General features: G+C 67.6%; 2 protein-coding genes across 4 annotated transcripts in view; both read right to left on the bottom strand.

Annotated features, from left to right (window-relative positions):
* LOC142831121 (RNA-binding Raly-like protein) overlaps positions 1-1,977 on the bottom strand; it is a 29,101-nt gene extending 27,124 nt beyond the window's left edge. For both annotated transcript variants that reach the window (XM_075940623.2, XM_075940624.2), the window contains exon 1: positions 1,819-1,977. In XM_075940623.2, the coding sequence (XP_075796738.1) occupies positions 1,819-1,855 (37 nt within the window). In that variant the 5' untranslated portion in view covers positions 1,856-1,977. The remainder of the gene's footprint in view (positions 1-1,818) is intronic.
* An 8,112-nt stretch (positions 1,978-10,089) lies between these two features.
* On the bottom strand, positions 10,090-23,014 carry LOC102461241 (C-type lectin domain family 18 member C). 2 transcript variants are annotated; one of them, XM_089781376.1, is made up of 12 exons: positions 22,652-23,014; positions 21,720-21,811; positions 20,584-20,805; positions 19,681-19,778; positions 18,839-18,960; positions 18,601-18,708; positions 16,245-16,337; positions 14,980-15,086; positions 14,556-14,685; positions 13,366-13,462; positions 11,109-11,200; positions 10,090-10,273 (listed from the first exon to the last, which is right to left on the bottom strand). In XM_089781376.1, the coding sequence occupies exons 1-12, from the start codon at positions 22,815-22,817 to the stop codon at positions 10,236-10,238; spliced, it is 1,365 nt and encodes a 454-aa protein (XP_089637502.1). In that variant the 5' UTR covers positions 22,818-23,014; the 3' UTR covers positions 10,090-10,235. The 2 variants fall into 2 exon arrangements, with proteins under 2 accessions (XP_089637502.1, XP_075796740.2); XM_075940625.2 differs by lacking the exon at positions 18,601-18,708.
* Between the last annotated feature and the right edge of the window lie 163 nt (positions 23,015-23,177).

The raw sequence follows: 23,177 nt of genomic DNA, 5'->3' as shown, positions 1-23,177 counted from the left end.
TGGGGTTCTGTGGTTCTGTCCCTGAGCCACTCTTCAGGAGGCGGCTGAGCTGGGGGGGGGGCTGCCCTGTGGCGGGAGCCCGTTCTCAGAGCCTTGCTGCCCGTGCGCCGGGGCAGTTCCTGATTTCCTGAACACCTCTGAGGGGCAACGGGCGGGCTCTGGTTTCCCTCCTGGGCGTCCCATCCTGCTGCCTTGATTTTCAACCTCTGACCTCACCCCATTCCCGCTGTCTCCTGTGTTGTGCCCTGTAGTCAACAGGCGCCTGGACTCTCCGGTTTCTCCCCCTTATGGTGGGGGCCCAGATTAGCCTGCTCCAGGTTGCGCCCAGCCATGCTAAGGAAGGGGCACCGTGAGCGTGTCGGCACAGAAGCTGTCCCGGTCACTTTGCAAGCCCAGGCCATAGTGGGGCTAGGCTGAGGGTGTTAGCTCAGGTCCAGCTGAACCTGGAAAGCCTATGACAAATTCTCTCCAGTTTGGCGGGGGAGCCGCAAGCCATGCAGCTGCCCCGCTTCAGCCAGTCCTCCTAACTCCCTCCCACAAGGGCCGTGCCTTGCATTTGGGTGCATCCCCAGACTCCAGCTGGCCACTATGAGGAGATGCCTTAGGAGTCACATAATGCTCTGGGGCAGCCATGACTGTTGGGCATGCTGTGTGGTGACACTGCAAGATGGGTCGCACAGTCAACCTGTGGAACTCCTTGCCAGAGGAGGCGGTGAAGGCTAGGACTGTAATAGAGTTTAAAGAGAAGCTGGATAAATTCATGGGGGTTAGGTCCATAAAAGGCTATTAGCCAGGGGATAAAATGGTGTCCTTGGCCTCTGTTTGTCAGAGGCTGGAGAGGGATGGCAGGAGACAAATCGCTTGATCATTGTCTTCGGTCCACCCTCTCTGGGGCACCTGGCGCTGGCCACTGTCGGCAGACAGGACACTGGGCCAGATGGACCTTTGGTCTGACCCAGTCCGGCCGCTCTTATGGGTCTTGCAGTGCGGTTGTAACACCCGCGACCTTTCCCTCGAGTTGTCCCAGCTAATGTACAGCCCCCCAAAGTGTCCGAGACGCCCCAGTGATTTCCGTCTAGCACAGCACACCCCACACTGCTGCCGCTCCCTCCCCCGGCCCTGTGCCGCTCCCCGCCTAGCTCACTGAGCGATCCCGTCACCCGCAGCATCTGCCACCTCCCCCCCGCCAGATCGCCGGGCGCACAGGAAGAGCCGGGGTCACGGTGCAGCCCCGGCTCTGCCATGTTGAAAACGCCTTCGCCAGGCCCGCGCTCCGCTGCGCCCCGGCTCAAAGCGCTGGGAAACTCCAGGCACCCGCGGGCCCCTCTCCCCCGCGTCGGACCCTGCAGGCTGCTGCGGCGCCCGGTGTCCAGCTGTTCCTAGGGCGCAGCGCTCGCTCCCCCGGCGCCACAAGGGCGGGGCGCCCCCCCCCTCCGGGGGACTCGCTGCTCTCCGGTGCCCCCTCCGGCCGGCGCCTCCGCTCTGCCCCCCCGCACAAGATGGCTCCAGCTCCGGCGGGCCGCGAAGCGCAGGGCGCATTTTCCCAGCGCGCCCGCGGGACCCGCCCGGGAAGCGGGATCCATTGTGCCCGGGAAAGGCCCCCCCGTTCTCTGCCCCGAGAACCCAGCGGGGAGGGGAGCCCCCCCGCCCGCATCCCCCAGCCCGTGGGAACCGCCCAGCCCGCTTTCCTGCGCCACACCTGGGCTGCGCCGCTTCCTTCCCGCAAACAAAGCGCGGCAGGCCGGGGGGGGGGGCCCCGCGCGGAGAAGGCCCCCGCCCCGCAGGGTGCAGCCCCGGGGGCAGCGGGCCCCGACTCACATCTCCAGCGCGCCTCCTCGCCGCCGAACAGCGTCATGCCCCGGGCCAGGCTGCTGCAGCGGGGGGCTCGGGGCTCGCAGGCGCCGCGACGGAGCAGGCTGGGCTGGGCCACGGCAACGTACCAGCTCCCCTAGTGGTTACGGGCAGGGCTACGCGCGAAGCGGCGCGTGGGGGGCGGGGTATTTCTGGACCATGAGCGTAGGGCAGTGAGGGGCGGGGGGGCAGGGCTGCCAGGCTGGCTCCCTGCCCGAGACCCCCCTCCCCACGTGGCACCGTGCCAGGAAAGCCGAGCCCCTGCGGGTGCATGGCCCCGGGTGCTAAGCAAGCCCCCCCCCCCCGCTCTGTCCCCCGCTAGGCCTCAGCTGGAGTGTAGGGCCCAGCACTGGGGCAGGACCAGGGCAGAAGGCCCAGAGAAGAGCCACAAAAGGGTCTCCTGAGCCGGGGGAGGCTGTGGCCCAGATTGCGGGGCGGGTACTAGGAACAGCCCTGCCGGGGGGGAACACCGGAATCCGTCGCCAGTCTCCATCTCTGGGGACAGGCGCCTGCCAGGGATGCGCTGGGTGGTGCTTGGTCCTGGGGCGGGCAGGCAGGCCCAGGCGGTGGAAGAGGGCTGGGGGTGGGAGGGCTTTGCAGGCCTAGGGGGGAAGGATGCATTGGAAGGGGGATGCTGACAGGCAAGGGGGGAAGAGGGGGCCAGAGAGGCTGTCCAAAGGCTGGAAGCCCCAAGTGAGCCACTGGGGAGAGGTAAGGCCCAGGGGCCAGGAAATGGCCTGGAAGAGGCTGCTCAGGAGCACCAGGAGGAGGGGTCCAAGACACTGCACTCTGCTCTCCTTTGGGCCTTGGGCTGGGACCAGTGGAGCAGGAGGGCTTGGCCGCTTCAGCCCTTAGTCGGCAAGTCGAGCCCAGTCTGCCCACTAGGCCTGCTGGCCTCTGAGCGCAGCCTGCTACAGATGTGGACACATCGCTCTTCAGTTGCACTAACAAGTTATTGCAACTTGTGAGACAGAAATCTGCCCCGGTTACACGCCCCCAACCATCCACAGATCCCAAGCACTCACACAAACACCAGCAACCACTTGCACGTCCGCTCTGGCGTCCCCCCCCAGGAACTATTTGAAACCCAAGGGGGGGTGCCAGCCCCCCCACTTCTAAAAGTCTCTCCACCAGCCTTGCAAGAGGGACAACTGGACCCAGGCTTCAGTTGATTCCGGGGGACAAATAATGAAAAACCGGGTCAGGGGCGTGGTCAAAGGGTTCAAATGAGGGGACACCGAGCAGAGAAGCCCGGACCACGCCCGCCGCTCCTCGAAGCTGTGGATGGGGCCAGTGGGCGCCGCCCAGAGGAGCTCTGCCCAGCTGCGTGAGCAGGGAGGAGAGGAGATAGGCCCCATGGTCACAGCATCCTCCATTCGCCAGGGCCAGGAGGAGCTCTCATGGATGGGCAGCTGGAGTGCACGTTGGCCCTGGAGACAGAGCTCCCTCTGGCTCCTGAGGGGCTGATTCTGGCTGGGACAGGAGCTGTGGCCGGACCCCGCCCATCCAGCACCTTTGCACCATGCTTACTCCATCTATTTAAATACCTAAAGTACCAGTCAACCCAAGGGACGTCAGAGTCTTGGGGTCAGGGCTGTGAAGGAACCTTGGCAGGAGTTTGGAATCTCCCATTTCCCAGTGCAATGTGTGTCCGAGGCCCGGGGTGCTTCTCTGGGCAGATCCCGCAGAGCCTCGTCCCCGTGGAATAGGCCTCCTGCAACAAGAGCACCCGTCTGGAGACCCCCGGGGCTCCAGCCTGAGACCTCAGCTCACGAGAAGCCAGCCATGGCAGCCAGGAGCCCATCATTCCTCAGAGCAAGGCCTGCAGGGACATTATCCAGAGTGCCCAAAGCACCTGCACCAGCAGCCGGCGTTTCCGTGGGTGGTGCACATGCCTCAGTGCACCTAGCACAATGTATTCCGCACGAGGATGGAAACCATTAGCGGGAGCACTGACACGAGAGTGTCTTGGGCATGAGCTCGGGCCAGCGCAGTAGCAACAGTGTGGCGGGAGAAGCCACAGGGAGCGCAGCTGCCAAGGGACGGAGGAGGCCCTCCCGGGTGGGAGGCCAAAGGGCTGAACCACCGAAGACCTGCCTGGCAAGCTGGCAAGCTGCAGCAGGTGCCGCCAGGAGCGGGGGAAGCGGCAGGCTCTGTCACGGAGCCCTGTACGCTTTCTGGGGCAATTGCAGGGGTTGCATTTGTTTCCGGCTTGGCTTTCGCGCCAGCAATAGCAGCAGGGTTTGACGGAGCATCAGCTCCTGGGGGAGGGCTTGGGCAAAGGGAGACCCAGGAGCGGGACATCGCGGAGGAACGCTGAAACCTGGAGCGCAGCTGCCAAGGGACGGAGGACTCGGACTCCTGGAGTTATCTGCCCTGCACAAGGAGCCCCGACAGCATCCGCGCTCAGGAGCTGCTTGCAAAGTGTCTCTCGCCTTCGGTGCCTTTGCAAAGGCCCTGGCGTGAGCTGTCCAAAGGGCCTCCTGGCTGGAGTGGATGGAGGCTGGTATGTCAGTGAGCACGTCCTTTCTGGAATGAGCCGGTTTCCCTTGAAGCACAAATGGCTTCCCTAAAGAGTCAGCGTGACCTCAAACTGTCACCTCGCTCTGCCGGCTCTGCCTTTCCGCTTAGGCACAGCGGGTCTCCGGGGCTGTGGATTTCTGCTCACTAGCGTCAGATCCCCCTGCCGGAGCCAGCAGGCCCACGAGGTCTACAGGAAATCAGCCAGCTGGCAGTAGGTAGCCAGGGGGCAGGCCAGGGGCTGGGTATTTCTTTAGTACCTGCGGCAGGGGCTTCTGGAAAGCACCCCGCATTCAAGCTGTCTGTGTGGGGCCGATCGTGCAGACATGTCCCTGCGTGTCAGTAAGCGGCCCCATGCAGGCGGTGGCAGTGCTCACTGGGGCTGCGCCGTCGGGCTGTGTCTGGCCATACGGCTGCCGCTTCAATATCGTCCATGGAATAACGTTCCCATTTGGTGGCTTTATTCAATCACATGGATCAATGTGTATCTGCCCGGGATCCTGATCACAGACCTGACCCGTTCTACACTGTAGCTGCTTCTGCCCTTTCATTATCTCTGCACTTTTGCATCTTACCAGCTCCAGTTTTTCTTTTCACTGTGGGACAATTGCATTTTTCCCATTCGTGGCGGGATCCCTGGCATGCCTGAGATAGAAGACCCATGTTGCGCCAGCTGACAGATGTTCAGGGCTTTGGACCCATCTGAGCATTCTATTAGCTGCCTGTGTTTCTGTACACAGTTCTGCGGCTTTTACTGCAAATACCTTGTGAGCTAACTTCATGGCTGAAGAGAGACGTTTGAGTCTAATCCAGCTGGTCCATTTCTCTTGGTTTTCACTCTGAGTCATGCTCCAAGAGCGTTTCATGCTGTCCCCTTGCCTTGCTGTTGCTTTTCTAAATGTCTGGCTTTTCTGACTCACACAGACGTACCCCCACAACTGCCACCACACCAATTCTCAGCAGCCTAGGCTTTGGGCAGTGCCTGGTTTCCACAGGTGCAATTGTTCTGTCAGTCAGCCTGAAAGGAAGCTGATTACCACCCGCTATTGCAGTAAGGGCTGAACGAACAGAAAAAGAATTTCTCGGGCCCAAGCAGCAGACACGTCTGCCAGCCTGGAGCAGTTGGCTGTGCAGTCTGGGTACTGATACCGCACCCTTGCTGTCCTCCGAGCACAAGCCACTCTTAGCTGTAACGCCTGGGCACCGCGCCGTCTGCACTCAGTCTTTCCTGCTGTGTGCATGGCGTATCGGACACGGCACATGAGGGGCTGAGGAGCCCTTGCCTCTCTTTGAGCCCCCTCCTTTCTAGTGCTCTGTCTTTTCAGTGGCACCATTCGGACCAGCTGTTCCCTCTGCCCGGTCACTGGGGGCCCAGCCCTTCACCTCAGCACATGCACTGGCAGCGGCTTTGCCTCTGGCGTGCGGAATGGTGTAGATCGGCTTCTTGCAGCACCTGTCCCTGGCGCGGGTCAGGTCCTTGCAGAGGTGCACGAAACAGCGAGACAAACACCTGTTCTCTCTTTTCTCCCATCCCGGGTGGGGACTGGACCTGTGCTACAGGTGGTGTGGCAGTGGCCACCAGGAGGCGCTGTCTCACCGGGTTTTCTCCACCTGTGCGATGCGAAGGGGGTTCCGGCTGGATAACACTGACTAGGGTCAGTTCTTGAGGCAGTGGGACTAAGCACAGATGTGTGGCCCGAAATCCCTTTGAAAGGGCGTGCGCGCGCTCTGTGTGCCTGGGCCGGTGTGGATACAGCAGGACGAAGTAGGTGACACGAGGAGTCTCTCAGATGCCCTGCGGCTGATTTCCCCTCCAAGGCGGAAGGGGCCCGTCAGGCCCTGGGACCGGCCCGCACTGAGCAGAGAGGCAGGTCTTTGCTGGGCTGGGAGGCTCCGTGCAGCTCCGGGGAGCCTCCCGTTCTCACTGGCCTTGCAGAGACAGGCCAGCTTTGTAGCCTCACACTTGGACAGCCTCTCCCCTCCTGGCATGAGAAGTAAGAGGCGACGGGGGCGGGGGCTCTCCTGCCTCAGCTGGAAATGCTGCTGGTGCAAGGGGTACATTGCCTCCGAGGCTGCTGGCTGACTCCCCGGGAACGCGGGGAATGGCTGTAGAGCCAGGGAGTTGGAAGGCACACGGAAGCCATCCCGGAGCGGGGCTGTAGCCAAGAGGTTGGCATAGGAGCGTGAGGGCTGTGCAGCGATTCGCTCTTGCCCTCTTCTGACTAGACCAGGGTTGCTGCAAGGTCTCGCTCCGTGGCAGCTCTACAAGTGACGTTGGGCCTCGGGTCTGCGCTGCAGCCAAGGTCTGTAAGATCATTTTGATCATCCCTTTGGTGCGCAATCCTGTCGGACGCTCTGCAAACGGGTTACCAGGAAAGTCTCTGGGACTTGTTTGGCGTGAGTGGAGGGTGTGTACGGAGCTAGGGCCATGGGGAAAGCTACAGCAAATGTCCGAGAGGAGGGGAGAAGCTGGAAAAAAACCAGGACGCAGCCTGTGTGCTGGAGGCTAGAATTGAACTCACAGCATTGACGACCCCTGGAGACAGGTGGACACCCCAAGGGCTAACGAGCTAAGGATGGGCATGACAACCGCCAGCAAAGGACAACGGTGGGAAACTCTGAGATTCACACCTTTTAAGGATGAATGTTTGCAGCAGGACACTGCAAACCCCAGAACTCTAATGTGTAAAACGGGGGCTTTAGTCATGAGATCCTGTTTTGGGTCCTTCAAGCCACGCCTCCGAGGAGCCTCGAATTGTGATTGAGGAACCTCACTTGTGTTCAGTCTTACCTGGCCAATAAGATCGACTCGCGCCACGACAGCCCGGCAGCATAAATAATCTGAGGACGTGTAAAGGCGCCGCTTTTGCTCCAGTAGCTCACTAAACACAGCGGCGCCTTTCCCCGAAAGGGTCCCGTGTGCGTCTTACCAGCAGAGCAGGGGTCACGCCCTGCCGAGATGCCGCCGCGCTCAGCTGAGCAAGACACAAAGCGGCACTGAAAAGGCAAAAGAAATGAAAAGCCAGTGGGGCTTTGCAAAGAGGAGCTGGCAACCCACGCAGCCATCTGGGGCCATGCAGGAACTAGCAGCTGGCCCCTCAGGGCTGGCGTCCCCGGCCGCACTCCGAGCGGGGAAGGAGCAGAATACTACCTGCGGTCGGGGAACCCTGGCTCTGCCGGCGCCGCTCCAAGGATTATCGAAATTGGAGCGCCTCAAGAGGGGTGGTCAGAGGGTTGCCATGGAACTGGCCCGTGACAAGCAGCCAGCCTGGGGAGGTCGCAGGCTGGTGTCGGAAGCTTCTGCTGTAGGCCAGCCGTCCCAAGCCAGCCCACGCCGGGCTCCCTGGAAGCTGCCCATCATGAGAGCAGGGCTCAGGGACAAGGAGGGGCTGGCTGCGTGAGACTGCAGAACAGGACTGGGACTGTGCCTTGTGTGGGTCGCAGCTGAGAGAGCCACATTCACAGCAGCCTGATCAAAACCAGGGCCATTTCCAGCACACCCTTGCAGTTTTCCATCCTTGTGCGGAATAAATGTTGTTTGCATTCAAGCCTGTGCAGCTGAAACACACGCTCTCCACTCTGAGCACTCTGCTATTCAGCTGGGCAGCCCTGCCCCTCGCCTTGCGGACTACCCCTTCTCCCACCACAGTGTGGCTTCATGACCCAGCAACCCACCCGGTCTGGGATTTGGAGAGAGGACAGCCTCCCGTCCCACCCTTCCCAGCAATGGGCAGAGGGCCCTTGCCAGGGGCAGCTGACAAACACCAGGGCCATGGCATGGCAGCGTGAGGGCGCAGCAGCAGCACTGGGCGGGAAGCCATGTCCTCAGGGCCACCGTGCCCTGGCCTGCGAGAGGTAACTCGGGCAGTGCCAGGTGCGACTGTTGCTAGGTTGCAGCAGCCTGGCACTAAGGACCCACATGAACAAAACAAGGCCTGGGTCTCTGTGCAGCCGGGGCCCCAGATCAAGGCCTGTTCTGCCCACAGGAGGGAGGGGGGCTGGGAAAGAGGGAGACCCCTGTGACTGAGCTGGGCTGAAGAGGGAGGAGGCTGGGCCAGTCTGGGGCAGGTGAGCCTGGGAAGGCCCCGGCGGGCGGAGAGAGCGGGGTTCAGAGGGACTGGCACAGAATTGCAGGGGAGAGCAGCCCCATGCTGGGTCCCTGATGGGTGGATGGCCGGGACAGTGCCCGGGGCAAGGGGGGGATCCAGGCTGGCCAGGGGATGGCAGGGCACACTGGGGAGCAGACCCAGGGGAGCTCTCTTGGTGGGACCTGCCGTGGGGCTGGGTAGTCAGGAGGCCTGGAGAGGGAGGGTCTGGATGGGGCCCAAGGCACTGGGGGCCCGGGCAGCGCTGGCCCTGAAGAGGGGCTGTACTTTACAGGGTTACTGTGTGTCTGTCAGGAATGGTGGCACTGAGGGACTGCTCCTTTCGACAGGAAACTGAGGCAGGTGGTGTGACGTGAGGCGGGGTTCCCCTGACCCTGCACCCCGGTAGCAGCAAGAACAGGCTCCGCCAGCAGGAGAGTAGCGAGGTTTTATTGCCCCTCCAGGGTACAGCCCGGCACAGACGTGGGTGATTACAGGGTTCGGGGCCAGGGTGGTTCACACCCCTTGGGTTAGGGCCCATCACCCCCAGTCTGTCTCCCTCGTGGTTCCAGCCCCAGACTGCCCTTCCCCCGACACTCACTTCCCTAGTTCCCTCGCTGCCCCCACCCGTCTGACCGGTGGGGTCTTTGTCTCGGGGACCCAGGCAGCCCCCCGCTGGGCCGTGCTCGCAGGCAGAGGCCAGCAGGGGTCGCCCGCCACCCAAACACCGCAGCAAGGAGCTGACACTGCAGCACATGTGGGTGGGCCAGGGGACCCTCACCTCCCAGCGCAGGGCCGGGTCCCAGAGCAGACGGCCCCCTGCCTTTCGCTAGGTCCCCGCATGGGGGCTGAGCCCTGGCTGGGGGCCCCGTGCTGCTCTTTAGGCTGGAGAACAGGGAGCCTTCCTGGCCGGACAGGCCCTGAATGGCCATTGTGAGCCCAAGCAGCAGAACGTGGCCCCAGCCCCCTGGCTTTCTGCCATCGGGGCAGTCGGGCTGAGGCCTGGAGCCCCCCGGCTCCGGAGGGAGGTCTTAGCCCTTGCAGGGTGCTTCCCGGAGGGAGGGAAGCGGATCCCCGGGGCCCAGCGGCTGGAGGGGGCCCCGGCCCAGCGCAGCCGCAGTGGGAAGTGGGAGGCGCGATGGCCGCAGCAGGCAGCATGGCACAGGCCGAGACGGGCCCTGGCCCTGCGCTTTCCCAGTCTCCATTCTCCTCCTAGGCCAGCCCGGCGGCGGGCGCAGCGGGAGGACGGCGGCTTTATTAGCACAGCCCCGTCGGCAGCGGGAAGAGCCAGTCCTGCCCCAGGGCGAGAGGAGAAGCCCGAGCAGAACTGCCTGGGACTGGCCCCGGGGGAGCGCTGGGCCGTGGGGGGCCGACGGGGCGCGGGAGGCTGCCTCCCCCAGCAGAGCTGCACAGGGAAGCGGGATGGTCACCCCTGTTCCGCCCTGGCCGTGGAGGGATGGGCTCCGGGAACCCCAGGGGCGCCCTGCTCCCTCCGGCCCAGGGAAGGGGGGACACCAAGCAGCTGCCCTGCGGCCATGCGTGGGGGGGCTGCAGTGCTCCGTGGACAGAGGCCCACCCCAGGGAGCCCCACGTGGCGGAGTCAGGTCCCCCAGGCAGCTGTGCAGGTTGATCTGCCCCCACGGCCAGCCAGGGAAGCAGCTCCCGGAGCGCACGGCAGGTCCTGGTGTCAGCATGGCTGGGGCCGTGTCCTGCGGCGGCCCTGGCGGAGCAGTCGCAGCCACATCGCACCCGCCACGCTCAGCCGGACGCTGGGCAGGCTCAGGGCTCCGGCTGCCACAAGGAGACGTGCTCCTGAGCTGCAGAGGGTCACAGCCAGTGTTAGCGCTACCTGGCCGGGGAGCCGGAGGGCTAATCCCAGGAGTGAGCAGGGCAGGAGGCTGTGCCCAGAGGAAAGGGCACGTGGGCACTAGGGTGCCAGCGCAGGCTGTGCGGTGGGCACGCCAGTCCGAGCCGGGCGCCCCAGGGCGGTTTAGAAACTTGGCCGTGAACCGTTGGTGAGGTAGGCGCTGGGCCGGCTCTAGTGGCCTGTGACCCGGACTGGGCCCGGGAAGGGCAGCTGCCGTGTGCCTGGCCCGGGGGACGCTCGATCTCGGCCCCGAGCACTAACCAGCGTGCGGCCCGGGGCTACCCGGCCGAGAGGGGCTGTGGGTCGGGAGAGGGGCAGGGGCAGACCTGCATGGGGAGCCCAGGGCTGGCAGTGCAGCGGCTCTGGGCTGGAGGGCAGGGGCTCTCCCGTGGGACTGGGGGAGCACAGAGCTACCAGGCACTGCAGGCAGGGCGCGGGCAGAAGGCTGAGGGCCTCGCCGAGGGCGGGGGGGGGGCGGGGGCAGAAGGCTCGGGGCCTCGCCGAGGGCGGGGGGGCAGGGGCAGAAGGCTGAGGGCCTCGCCGAGGGCGGGGGGGCGGGGGCAGAAGGCTCGGGGCCTCGCCGAGGGCGGGGGGGGGGCGGGGGCAGAAGGCTCAGGGCCTCGCCGAGGGCGGGGGGGCGGGGGCAGAAGGCTGAGGGCCTCGCCGAGGGCGGGGGGGGGGGGCGGGGGCAGAAGGCTGAGGGCCTCGCCGGGGGCGGGGGGGGGGGGGGCAGAAGGCTCGGGGCCTCGCCGAGAGCGGGGGGGGGGGGCAGTGGGGCTGCTCACCAAACTGGCAGAGGTAGCGGTTGCGGGTCTTGCAGCGCTGGTCGTTCCAGTTGAAGGCAGCCGAAGCCTGGAGCTCAACGCAGTTCCCAAACCTGAGGCGAAGCAGCGGACAGCGGTCCCAGCGCGGGGGGCACAGCGCTCCCAGGGCCGGGGGGGGCAGGAGTCCCAGCGCGGGGGGCACAGCGCTCCCAGGGCCGGGGGGGCAGGAGCCCAGCGCGGGGGGCACAGCGCTCCCAGGGCCGGGGGGGGCAGGAGTCCCAGCGCGGGGGGCACAGCGCTCCCAGGGCCGGGGGGGGCAGGAGTCCCGGGGGGCACAGCGCTCCCAGGGCCGGGGGGGGCAGGAGTCCCGGGGGGCACAGCGCTCCCAGGGCCGGGGGGGGGCAGGAGTCCCGGGGGGCACAGCGCTCCCAGGACCGGGGGGGGCAGGAGTCCCAGCGCGGGGGGCACAGCGCTCCCAGGGCCGGGGGGGGGCAGGAGCCCAGTGCGGGGGGCACAGCGCTCCAGGGCCGGGGGGGATGGGGGGCAGGGGACGTGAGGGTTGCGGTATGGGGCACGGCCCGGGCCAGAGGGCCTCACAGCCTGGCTGTGCCTACGTCTCGCACAAGGCCCCGTCTGGTCTCTCCCCCTTTGCATCCTCCATCCGCTGCCCTGTCCAGCGCACCCAGCCCTGCTCTGACCCAGCCTGAACGTGCTGCAAGATCCCGGCCCTCGGCCCCCAGCCCGGCGGCTTCACCTGCCTCCCGGCACCCTGCTACAGCACAGCCATCAGCAGCCGCCCCCCCACGCCCGCCCTAGCCTCCCCCCACCATCAGCAGCCGCTTGTCCTCCGCCCCCCCAAGCCCGCCCTAGCCTCCCCCCACCATCAGCAGCCGCTTGTCCTCCGCCCCCCAAGCCCGCCCTAGCCTCCCCCCACCATCAGCAGCCGCTTGTCCTCCGCCCCCCCAAGCCCGCCCTAGCCTCCCCCCACCATCAGCAGCCGCTTGTCCTCCGCCCCCCAAGCCCGCCCTAGCCTCCCCCCACCATCAGCAGCCGCTTGTCCTCCGCCCCCCCAAGCCCGCCCTAGCCTCCCCCCACCATCAGCAGCCGCTTGTCCTCCGCCCCCCCAAGCCCGCCCTAGCCTCCCCCCACCATCAGCAGCCGCTTGTCCTCCGCCCCCCCAAGCCCGCCCTAGCCTCCCCCCACCATCAGCAGCCGCTTGTCCTCCGCCCCCCCAAGCCCGCCCTAGCCTCCCCCCACCATCAGCAGCCGCTTGTCCTCCGCCCCCCCAAGCCCGCCCTAGCCTCCCCCCACCATCAGCAGCCGCTTGTCCTCCGCCCCCCCAAGCCCGCCCTAGCCTCCCCCCACCATCAGCAGCCGCTTGTCCTCCGCCCCCCCCAAGCCCGCCCTAGCCTCCCCCCACCATCAGCAGCCGCTTGTCCTCCGCCCCCCCAAGCCCGCCCTAGCCTCCCCCCACCATCAGCAGCCGCTTGTCCTCCGCCCCCCCCAAGCCCGCCCTAGCCTCCCCCCACCATCAGCAGCCGCTTGTCCTCCGCCCCCCCAAGCCCGCCCTAGCCTCCCCCCACCATCAGCAGCCGCTTGTCCTCCGCCCCCCCAAGCCCGCCCTAGCCTCCCCCCACCATCAGCAGCCGCTTGTCCTCCGCCCCCCCCCAAGCCCGCCCTAGCCTCCCCCCACCATCAGTAGCCGCTTGGCCTCCAGCCCCCCCCCATGCCCGCCCTAGCCTCCCCCCACCATCAGTAGCCACTTGGCCTCCGGCCCCCCCAAGCCCGCCCTAGCCTCCCCCCACCATCAGTAGCCGCTTGGCCTCCAGCCCCCCCCCATGCCCGCCCTAGCCTCCCCCCACCATCAGTAGCCACTTGGCCTCCGGCCCCCCCAAGCCCGCCCTAGCCTCCCCCCACCATCAGTAGCCACTTGGCCTCCGGCCCCCCCAAGCCCGCCCTAGCCTTCCCCCACCATCAGCAGCCGCTTGTCCTCCGCCCCCCCCCCATGCCCGCCCTAGCCTCCCCCCACCAGCATCAGCCGCTTGGCCTCCTCGCTCTGGAGCTGTGGCCATTTGCCTGGGACCAGACTGTGACACCAGCCTCCCTCGCCCACTTGCCCCATTTTCACGCCAGCCCCCTCGTGCTTCCCCCAGGCAGCCCTGCCCCGTGGGCCCCGGGCCCCCCTTTTGTTCTGTCCGCACAGCGCTTGGCCGCGGGGCGGGGGCGGGGACACAGGAGCGAGCGGAAGCGGCCTGCCGCGCCCAGCCAGGTCACTCACCGCCGGCTGTCTGGCTGGCCGAACGCGAAGCTGGTGAAGGTGTCTCGGGTCCCCGTGTCCCAGCGGAACAAGTCCTTGGAGGTTTTGTAGGTCAGACCTACATGAGGGAGCGTGGCTGATGTCACCGGGCTCCCTCCCACACCGGCACAGCAACAGCCACGCGCCACCACGGGTCCCTGTGGGCTGCAGCCTTCCACGTGAGTCAGCAGCCTCAGCCGCAGGGCCCCCGCTGGATGGGATCAGAGCTGCTGAGCTGTGTGTCATCAGCCCCGCACTGCCTCAGCGATTCCCCAGCAAGTGAAGACTGAGCCACGCTCCCAGTGGTGAGCTTCCCAGGGCTGTGCTGACTCCAGCGGCGGGGCTGCACGCTCGCTGCCCTGTGGCGGGCCGAACACCTCCAGGCCAGGCGCTGTGGCTCGGGGCCTGCTCCCCCTCCCCGTCTTGAGCCCTGGCACAGCCCAGCTCCCTCATCCGCAGAGGACACTGCACTGCGCCCCCCTGGCCAGCGCCACGGCAGGCACAATGGGGCAGCTGCCCACCGCAGACCCTGCTGCTCACACACATTTCCTCCTCCAGCCCCTTCCCTCTCTCAAGGCAGCCAGCGAGTAGCCTTCAACCCAGACACTAGCCACGAGGCAGCACATACCCACTGACGGGCTGAGGGATCACAACGGCCTGAGTGCTAATCCCAACTCCCTGGGTGACCCCGGCCCTCTTGGCCTCACTGTGCCTCAGTTTCCCCAGTTGTGAAACACAGATACCTCCCTCCCAGGGGATGGGGCGAGTTAATGCTCTGCTGAATGTAGCAGCATTTCCAGCAGCAGCCTGACGGAGAACCCTGTGCCAGGCAGCGGCCCACGGGTGGCCCTGCCTCTAGGAAACAGCAGCGATGGGGCGCACAAATGAGCTCCAGTCTGCAGAGCACTGAGAACAGGCGAAGGCCCCTGTTGGGACAGTCAGCTGGGACCTGTGATGCTCAAGGCAGGGCTGCCATTTGCTGTAACCTCGGGCACGGGCCAGACGGGCTCCAGCCTGCGGCCGTAGCACCAAGCGCTCAGCCCCCCGGGGCTGGCTGGGTGAGCCTGCTCTCCACGGGCAGCGCCCTGACAGACGCACCCTGCTCCTGCGCAGGCTCCGGGCCTTTGGGGAAGCCTGTGCCCAGCCCTGGGGCCCCTGGCGCAGTCGCTCACCGATCCAGAAGTTGCGGGTCTCGAAATCCGGCTCCGTCACCTCATTGGTGAGCTCCAGCCTCCCCAGGTAAAAGGCCAGGATGTCCTGCACTTTCTGATTTCTGATGTGGGCCAGCATCGCTCCTTTCTCCTGCAGGGAACCAGAGCCGGGCAGCAGTGCGACAGGCCCGGTACCCAGGCGGGACGGCGCCCTCATGTGCCCTGCCGCCAGCCCTCAGCTCCATCCCCGTCCCGGTGTCAACCCTGCCCAGGGAGCAAAGGTGCCGGGACGCTGCTGCTGGCACCAAGCGGGGGCGGGAGCCCAGAGCCGGGCTTGCGTCCCTCGTCCAGGAAGCCGCTGGCCTGAGAGAAGGCCGCAGGTGGATGACTCCTGGCAGCTGGGCCAAGCAGTGACAGGCTGGCGCAGGCGCTGCCGAGGGGTTACCTGGCATTTAGCTTTGGCTCCATAGTACGTGTCTGCCTCAGAGGAAACCAGGAAGCAGTCCCCGTCTATCCGCAGGTCGCAGGTGTGGAAGGGGAACTGGACCCTGGCTGTGAGAGACGAACGGATCAGCCTCTGCCTGCAGGAGAGACAGCCCAGGCTTCTCCCCGGCCGCAGTGGGGATGGGACGGGAAGGGGGACCGTGCACGGCCAGGGTCCCGCACAGGGGTCACTGTTGCGCCAGACATGGCTCCAAGCAGGCCAGCGACTCTTCAAGGGGTCTGCCCCGGCATCCCCAGCTTGGGGGAAGTTCATTCAGGTGCCCAGTAAGTGTTGCACCGTTCAGCCCCCCAGGGCAGCGCTAGGCTCTGTGGCCCTCAGGCTGTGTCCAGACTGCAGGGTTCTGCCGACAAAACTAGACCTGTGTCTACATGGCAGATCTGTCGACAGCTGTAACCTCGTTCTACGCGGAGTAACGGCCTCTGTGGCCGGCGCTCTGGCGCGAGAAGGCGCCGCTGCAGCTCCACTGCCATGGCGACACGCGGCTCGCTCTGCCACAGAACTGCCTGTCACAGACGCACCCGCAGAGCCAGCAGGTTGCCAGGTGGCTTCAACAGACAGCCCGGACACGCCTGACATGACGTCACAATCGCCATCCCACCGTCGGTGGAAACCACCCGCCCGCTCTGTTTTCTCAACGTGTTTCCCAACCAGAAAGCTCAAATACTGGACTGTCCGGTTCAACCCGGACACCTGGCCACCCTCATGGGGCCCCTCCCGCGTGGGCCAGCAAGGCCTTTGCTGGGTCCCATGCCTGGCCGGGGGGAAAGGGAGGGGCGCTGCAAACGGAAGCTGGAAATGGGCCTGGATTCGGGGCAGAGCGATGGCTGACGCTGTTTGTGGCCAATGCGGGATATCGGCACCCCCAGCCCGGACGCTGCCCAGAAGCCAGACGCGGCGCAGTGGGCTGGCTGGCCCAGGCTCTGTCTGGGATTGGGGCCAGGACAGAGCGTCCTGGGGCCCGGAGGGGCTTGGGGGGAGCTCAGGGCCCTCAGCCAAGAAGCCAAAGGCTGCAAGCAGAGGCTGGGCTGGGCTGCGAGGAGACCCCATGGGCTGCCTGTGCCCAGCCTGGAACGGCATGCAACAGGGCATGCAGGGGGCCAGGAGCCCTCGCCCAGGGCTGGGACTGCAGCTGCCCCTTCTGGAGCATGTGTGGGAACCTGCCCCCCTCACCCACAGCCTGGCACCAGGGACGGAGACGGACTCACTGCCGCACTCGGCGCCGCCGTAGCCAATGTCGCAGAGGCAGGAGCATTCCTCCTCCCGGAACTGGCCATGGAGACACTGGATGCTGCATTTCACTGCAAGACACACAGGCGGTTACGGAGCCGCCGCGAGCCCATCAGCCCTCGCCCCCCGCAGGCGGCTCCTCTCTGCCCCGCCTGGCACCACCGCGAGCCCCCCGCCCCCACGCAGATGGTTCCTCTCTGCCCCGCCTGGCACCACCGCGAGCCCCCCGCCCCCACGCAGATGGTTCCTCTCTGCCCCGCCTGGCACCACCACGAGCCCCCCGCCCCACGCAGATGGTTCCTCTCTGCCCTGCCTGGCACCACCGCGAGCCCCCCGCCCCCACGCAGATGGTTCCTCTCTGCCCCGCCTGGCACCACCGCGAGCCCCCCGCCCCCACGCAGATGGTTCCTCTCTGCCCTGCCTGGCACCACCGCGAGCCCCCCGCCCCCACGCAGATGGTTCCTCTCTGCCCCGCCTGGCACCACCGCGAGCCCCCCGCCCCCACGCAGATGGTTCCTCTCTGCCCTGCCTGGCACCACCGCGAGCCCCCCGCCCCCACGCAGATGGTTCCTCTCTGCCCCGCCTGGCACCACCGCGAGCCCCCCGCCCCCACGCAGATGGTTCCTCTCTGCCCTGCCTGGCACCACCGCGAGCCCCCCGCCCCCACGCAGATGGTTCCTCTCTGCCCCGCCTGGCACCGCCACGAGCCCCCCGCCCCACGCAGACGGTTCCTCTCTGCCCCGCCTGGCACCACCGCGAGCCCCCCGCCCCCACGCAGACGGTTCCTCTCTGCCCCGCCTGGCACCACCGCGAGCCTCCCGCCCCCACACAGATGGTTCCTCTCTGCCCCGCCTGGCACCACCGCGAGCCTCCCGCCCCCACGCAGATGGTTCCTCTCTGCCCCGCCTGGCACCACCACGAGCCCCCCGCCCCCACGCAGATGGTTCCTCTCTGCCCCGCCTGGCACCACCGCGAGCCTCCCGCCCCCATTCAGATGGTTCCTCTCTGCCCCGCCTGGCACCACCGCGAGCCTCCCGCCCCCATTCAGATGGTTCCTCTCTGCCCCGCCTGGCACCACCACGAGCCCCCCGCCCCCACACAGATGGTTCCTCTCTGCCCCGCCTGGCACCACCACGAGCCCCCCGCCCCCACGCAGATGGTTCCTCTCTGCCCCGCCTGGCACCACCACGAGCCCCCCGCCCCCACACAGATGGTTCCTCTCTGCCCCGCCTGGCACCACCACGAGCCCCCCGCCCCCACGCAGATGGTTCCTCTCTGCCCCGCCTGGCACCACCACGAGCCCCCCGCTCCACGCAGACGGTTCCTCTCTGCCCCGCCTGGCACCACCGCGAGCCCCCCGCCCCCACGCAGACGGTTCCTCTCTGCCCCGCCTGGCACCACCGCGAGCCCCCCGCCCCCACGCAGATGGTTCCTCTCTGCCCCGCCTGGCACCACCGCGAGCCCCCCGCCCCCACGCAGATGGTTCCTCTCTGCCTCACCTGGCACCACCGCGAGCCCCCCGCCCCCACGCAGATGGTTCCTCTCTGCACCGCCTGGCACCACCGCGAGCCCCCCGCCCCACGCAGATGGTTCCTCTCTGCCCCGCCTGGCACCACCGCGAGCCCCCCGCCCCCACGCAGATGGTTCCTCTCTGCACCGCCTGGCACCACCGCGAGCCCCCCGCCCCCACGCAGATGGTTCCTCTCTGCCCCGCCTGGCACCACCGCGAGCCTCCCGCCCCCACGCAGATGGTTCCTCTCTGCCCCGCCTGGCACCACCGCGAGCCCCCCGCCCCCACTCAGATGGTTCCTCTCTGCCCCGCCTGGCACCACCGCGAGCCTCCCACCCCCACGCAGATGGTTCCTCTCTGCCCCGCCTGGCACCACCGCGAGCCCCCCGCCCCACGCAGACGGTTCCTCTCTGCCCCGCCTGGCACCACCGCGAGCCCCCCGCCCCCACGCAGATGGTTCCTCTCTGCCCCGCCTGGCACCACCACGAGCCCCCCGCCCCCACGCAGATGGTTCCTCTCTGCCCCGCCTGGCACCACCACGAGCCCCCCGCCCCCATTCAGACGGTTACGGAGCTGTCACAAGCCCCTCACTCCCACGCACGCGGTTCCTCTCTGCCTTGCCTGGCACTGCTGTGAGCCCCTCACTCCCGCCAGTGCCCACGTGCCAGGCCCACGCAGCGCCCACGCGCCAGGCCCCCAGCACTATGCACGTTAGCTTGTGATGCAACACAACAGTCGTGCAATGCTGCTGTCTTGCCCACGGTGCCGATGAGCCAGCGTCCGCCCTGAGCACCTGCCCCAAGGACGGCCAGCCGCTCGCTCACCTTGGCAATAGCGGCCTGTGTGCCCCGGTGGGCAGTCACAGTGGCAGGTGCTTATGTTCAGCCGCCCACCGTTCCTGCAGCTCATCCGGCAGGGGTTCCTGGGGACCTCTGCGCACATGAAAAGCACGAGGCAGTGTGAGATGGCAGGTGCCCAGGCAGGTGCCCGGCAGGATCGGCGTTTGAGGGGGCCCCGTGGGTGGGTGGAGAAAGCGGCGGTGGGGGGGGAGCTGGCACTCACCACACAGCCCCCCCCTGTGATCCCACGACTTGAAACAGCCGGCGTGTGCAGAGGTGCAGAGTGAACACCAGGCTCCTTTCTTGTAGGGCACGATGGTCTGCCCGTTCACCTGCCAGTTCCCCCTGGGGCAGAGGAGACAGGCTGGAGCTGCCGGGCCAGGGCCGGCCCCAGTCGCAGGCAGGCCCGGGGCGCTCTGCTTCCCAGCCGGGCCCATGGCTCATGCCTGGCAGCTGGCTCTGTTGCCACCAGAGGTTCAGACACAGCCCCCCACCTGAGAGCTGCCCAGGCTGATTAGCCCCGCCCACTTTCTGCTTCCAAGCCCCGCCCCAGGGCCAAGTCTTACCCTCTTTCATGGTAAGCCCCACCTACTTTTACCTCCTCCTGCCCAACCCCCGCTTTCTATCGTTTTAAGCCCCACCGTTTTCTACCTCAGACCCTTCCACCCACCTTCTGCTCCCGGGGCCCACATCCCATTCTCCCTTCTACTTGGGGCCGAGCTCCGCCCACTATCACGAGCCCCGCCCACTTTCCTTGTTAGCCCCTCCCCCTTTATTTCTCTGGGGCACAGGTCCTCCCACACCCATGACAAGCACCATCCGCTTTCTGCAAAGCCCCGCCCACCTTCACCAGAAACCCCACCCATCACATTTCTACAGGCATCCCGGGTAGATGCTTTCACTCTGCAGCGGGGTGGGGCAGCTGACAGGCTGGCAGGGCTGGTGGTGTGGGCTCACTGGGACTGCCGGGGGAGACGGGGGCTGAGGACATGGCCCAGGCGCCCACCGGCTGGGCAGGGCGGCGGGACCTGGCGAGGCTGCCTGCCGGCACCCCTGAGGCCTTACCCTGGGAAGTAGGCACAGACGAAAGCCTCTCTCCTCTCCTGGCCCACGGTGCAGACCTGCTTCCCACAGCCCAGCCGGCTGGAGGTGGCCCAGACCAGCTGCAAAGAGACCAGTGCACAGTGCTCAGCACCCGCTGCCCAGCCCTGTGCCCGCTGGGACGTGGCCGCCCCCCGGCTGCCAGTTGTGAGGGGCCGGGGGTGGCAGTTTCCTGCATTAAGGGGCCAGCTGTCATGGGCTGGCTGTAGGCAGGTGATCACAGCCCCCAGTCACTGCGCAAAGGCCTGCGGAGAGCTCCCCCCAACCCACCGAGAAACCAGCAGGGCAGCATCGGCGCCCCTGCCCTGCAGGGCGCTGGCTCTGGGGCCAGGGGGGAGGGACGGGGAAATCGCCCACAGGGCCAGACAGCGCCACGAATATTGGGACCACTGGTCACATACTGGAGCCCCCTGCGCCCCAGCGTGTTGCACAGAGCAGCGAGCCCCCCAGCCTGGGAGCCCTGCCAGTGCCGTGCCCTGGCTGGGGCAGAGCGTGTGGCCTGCTTCTGGGCCCAGCCCTGCCCACGTGCAGGGTGGTTGCTGGAGGGTCACCCCAGCCTCAGGGGGAGCTGGGCACACACGAGGCCCAGGCCCTGCTCGAGGATACTCACCCCACTGGGCCTCTCTGCTGGCCCAGCATCGCCAGTGTGCCGCAGGGCAGGTGGGAGCCGCCGCGTCGGATCCTGGGCGGGAGGAATCCCCGTGCCCGGGTGCCTCCATTCTGGCTGCAGCCCCCCCGTTCATCCAGCCCGGGGCTCTCCAGAGCGGCCCCAGCCACGCGGGGCAGGGCGCCATGCTCAGGGCCCACGTGCTGGGGTGTGGCCCCTGCTCTCTGCGGGCGCCCCGGGGCCTGGGTGTGCGAGCTCACCTGGGTGTAGTGGCTGCAGGTGGCGTTCCCTGTGCACTGTGCCGCCCGGTAGTCGTAGCGCCGCCCCTCGCGGTGCCACAGCTCCACCACGGCCGCGAAGCCGGCCGCCCCGGCGGGGAGCAGCTGGGCGTTCCAGCCCACGTGCTGGGCGGGGGGCGGGGCCCCCACCAGGCAGCTGGCGGCGCGCTCCTGGGCCAGCTGGGCCAGCGCCTCGCTCCAGTCCTGTCGGCCGGGAAAGGCCAAGTCAGCAGGGTCACAGCCTGCTGCAGAACAGGCCTCGGGCCCTGGCCAACGCACTGGCCTCAGCCCAGGCCACGAGGGGGCCAGGATCCCCTCTGCCTCTGCGGCCCACAGCAGCCACCGAGCAGCAGGCGCTCCCACAGGCCTGGCACTCACCGGCCAGCCCCACTGGGCGCCTGCCACCGCCGCGGGCTCAGGGCGCCAGGCGGGCAGCAGCCAGGGCCGGAGTCGGGGAAGAGCCGGGCCGGCCGGAGCTGCATGGGGGCGGTCGGCGGCCGGCCCCGGCGTCAGGGAGCTCAGCGCCCAGCCCTCGCCGCGAGCTGGCTGCTGCAGCCCTGCCTGCGTGGGAGGGGAGGGGCACGCCGCAGCCGGAGGAAGAGCAGAACATCTGGGTCCAGGCGGTTAAAGCTGGCCCCTCAGGGAAGGTCACGGCTCTCGTGGGGCTAGACCCTTGGGGGCGTCCGTGGAAGTTAGGGGGGTCACGCCATGCAGCACAGAGACATGTCCTGCCTGCCCGGAGCTCTGGGTTCAATGTGGGGGCATGTGAGCAGCCTGGCAGAGTCCTGGACCTGGCACGGCTCAGCCACAGCTCCACGAAGCCCCCTGCAGCCGGCACAAGGCACCAGGGGGCAGGGTTGGTGCCTGTTCTTGCCCCACACCGGGGCTCAGCCCTGCTCCCCCAGCCCAGACTGGCAGGCCCCCTGCCCAGCTCCGGCCCATGCTCCATGTGGCCCTGGGCGGAGCAGCGCCCGAGGGGAAGGGGCACCCACAGGCGGCCCAGCCCGGATGCCGGGCGTGAGGTGCACCTGCGCCCCAGAGGATCCCGCAGGGGCAGTCGTGCCCTCCCCTCCCAGGCCTCTGACGCGGGAGGGACACGGGGCAGGCAGGGGACTCACCAGCCTCTGCATGTTGGCAGCAGGAGGCTGCACTTGGCTCCGCAGTTTGTTGTGCAGCGAAAGCAGCAGGAAACTTTCCTTGGGGCCGGGAGCTGGGCGGGGGGAGCAGCAGGGAGTCGGGGACCGGGCGCTGGCGATGAGCTAAGGCCCAGACCCAAACCCCTGCCCCGGCGGGCGCAGCTGAGCTGGGGTCCCGCGTGGTGCCCGGAGCTGGCGCCGCCCTGCCCAGGGCTCCATCGCAGCAGCGTGGGAAGGCCGGCCCGCTGCTCTGGGTCTCCATGGCGACCGCCGGGAGAGGAGAGCCTGCCTTTGGAAGACAAAGCCGGCACGGCCTGCGGGCGCCCGGCCTGTCTTGTCGCTGGGGCACAGGCCGGGCGCGACCCCCGAGGCTCCGGCTCCCTGGATGCTGGAGCCCCGGGAGCCCACAATGAAAGGGGGGCGGTAACTAGAGACGGGGGCGCGCTGGCAGCATCCTTGGGTGCCCTGCCCGTGCATTTACCGGGGTGCTGGGCTCCAGCAGGTGCCTGGAAGGGGGGCCGAGTCCTGGCAGGCTAGCAGCACCCGCCAGGGAACCGGGCCCTTTCTCGGGACGCTGCAGGGTAACGCCACTGGCGGGGCCCGGCCGCGAGGTGACTGCCCCGCCGGCCAGCGCCTGGAAGCCACGAACTGTGTGTGGAGCCACAGGCTGGGGGCTCCCTCCCGCCCTGCTGTGCCCTGGCCGGGGACCCACCCCTCTCCCCTGGCTCCCTGCAGGCCTGTGGCCACGGTCTGGTGCTGGAGCGCAAAGCCCTCTGCTCCCACTGGCTGCTCTTGGGGGGCTCCGTGATCCCTGCCAGCGCTGGCTGCCAAGGCGCCTATGGGGGTTCTCCCCGGCCCCCGCGCCGAGATCGGACACCCCGCCTGAGCCCGTCCCTGCGGGGCTGGCCAGTTACCTTGCTGTGCCGGTGCTGGGGGGGGCAGCGTCTCGGGGCGCCGGTGTGCCCAGAACTCGCCCACTGCAGCGCCCAGCAAGCTGCAGGCCACGGCCAAGAGCTGGCAGACCGGCACCCCGGTCCCCCTCATGCGGCTGGCTCTGGCCGCGCGTCTGTGGCTCCCCATGAGTCAGGGGAGACGGGCCAGAGGGATCCTGGGGGCTGCAGCCCGGGCTCGGGACGCGTCTGGCTGCTTGCGCGCGTTGCTCTCCAGAGCGGCAGGCGAGCGCAGCCGGCAGCTCCACAAAGGGGCCGGGTGAGTGATGGCTCTGCCCTGGCTCTTCCGCCAGCGCATGACCGGAGAGACAGCTCCCGGGCAGCCCTCCCCCCTGCCCGCTGGAGCGTGCCCCTCGGGGGGGGGGGGGCTGTGCGGCGGCGGCCAGCTCTCCGGGCCGGGCACGTCCCAACGGGCGAGTCGTCTGCGCCGGCTGCACTGCACAGACGTGCCCCCCGTGCTCTAGGCAGTGCCTGCTGCCCCCAGGACTGG

The sequence above is a fragment of the Pelodiscus sinensis genome, chromosome 12 (genome assembly GCF_052426305.1).
Source record: "Pelodiscus sinensis isolate ZL-2025 chromosome 12, ASM5242630v1, whole genome shotgun sequence".
Taxonomy (NCBI): domain Eukaryota; kingdom Metazoa; phylum Chordata; order Testudines; family Trionychidae; genus Pelodiscus; species Pelodiscus sinensis.
Note: the sequence above shows the minus strand (reverse complement) of the source record. Positions and strands in the feature narration are given on the sequence as shown.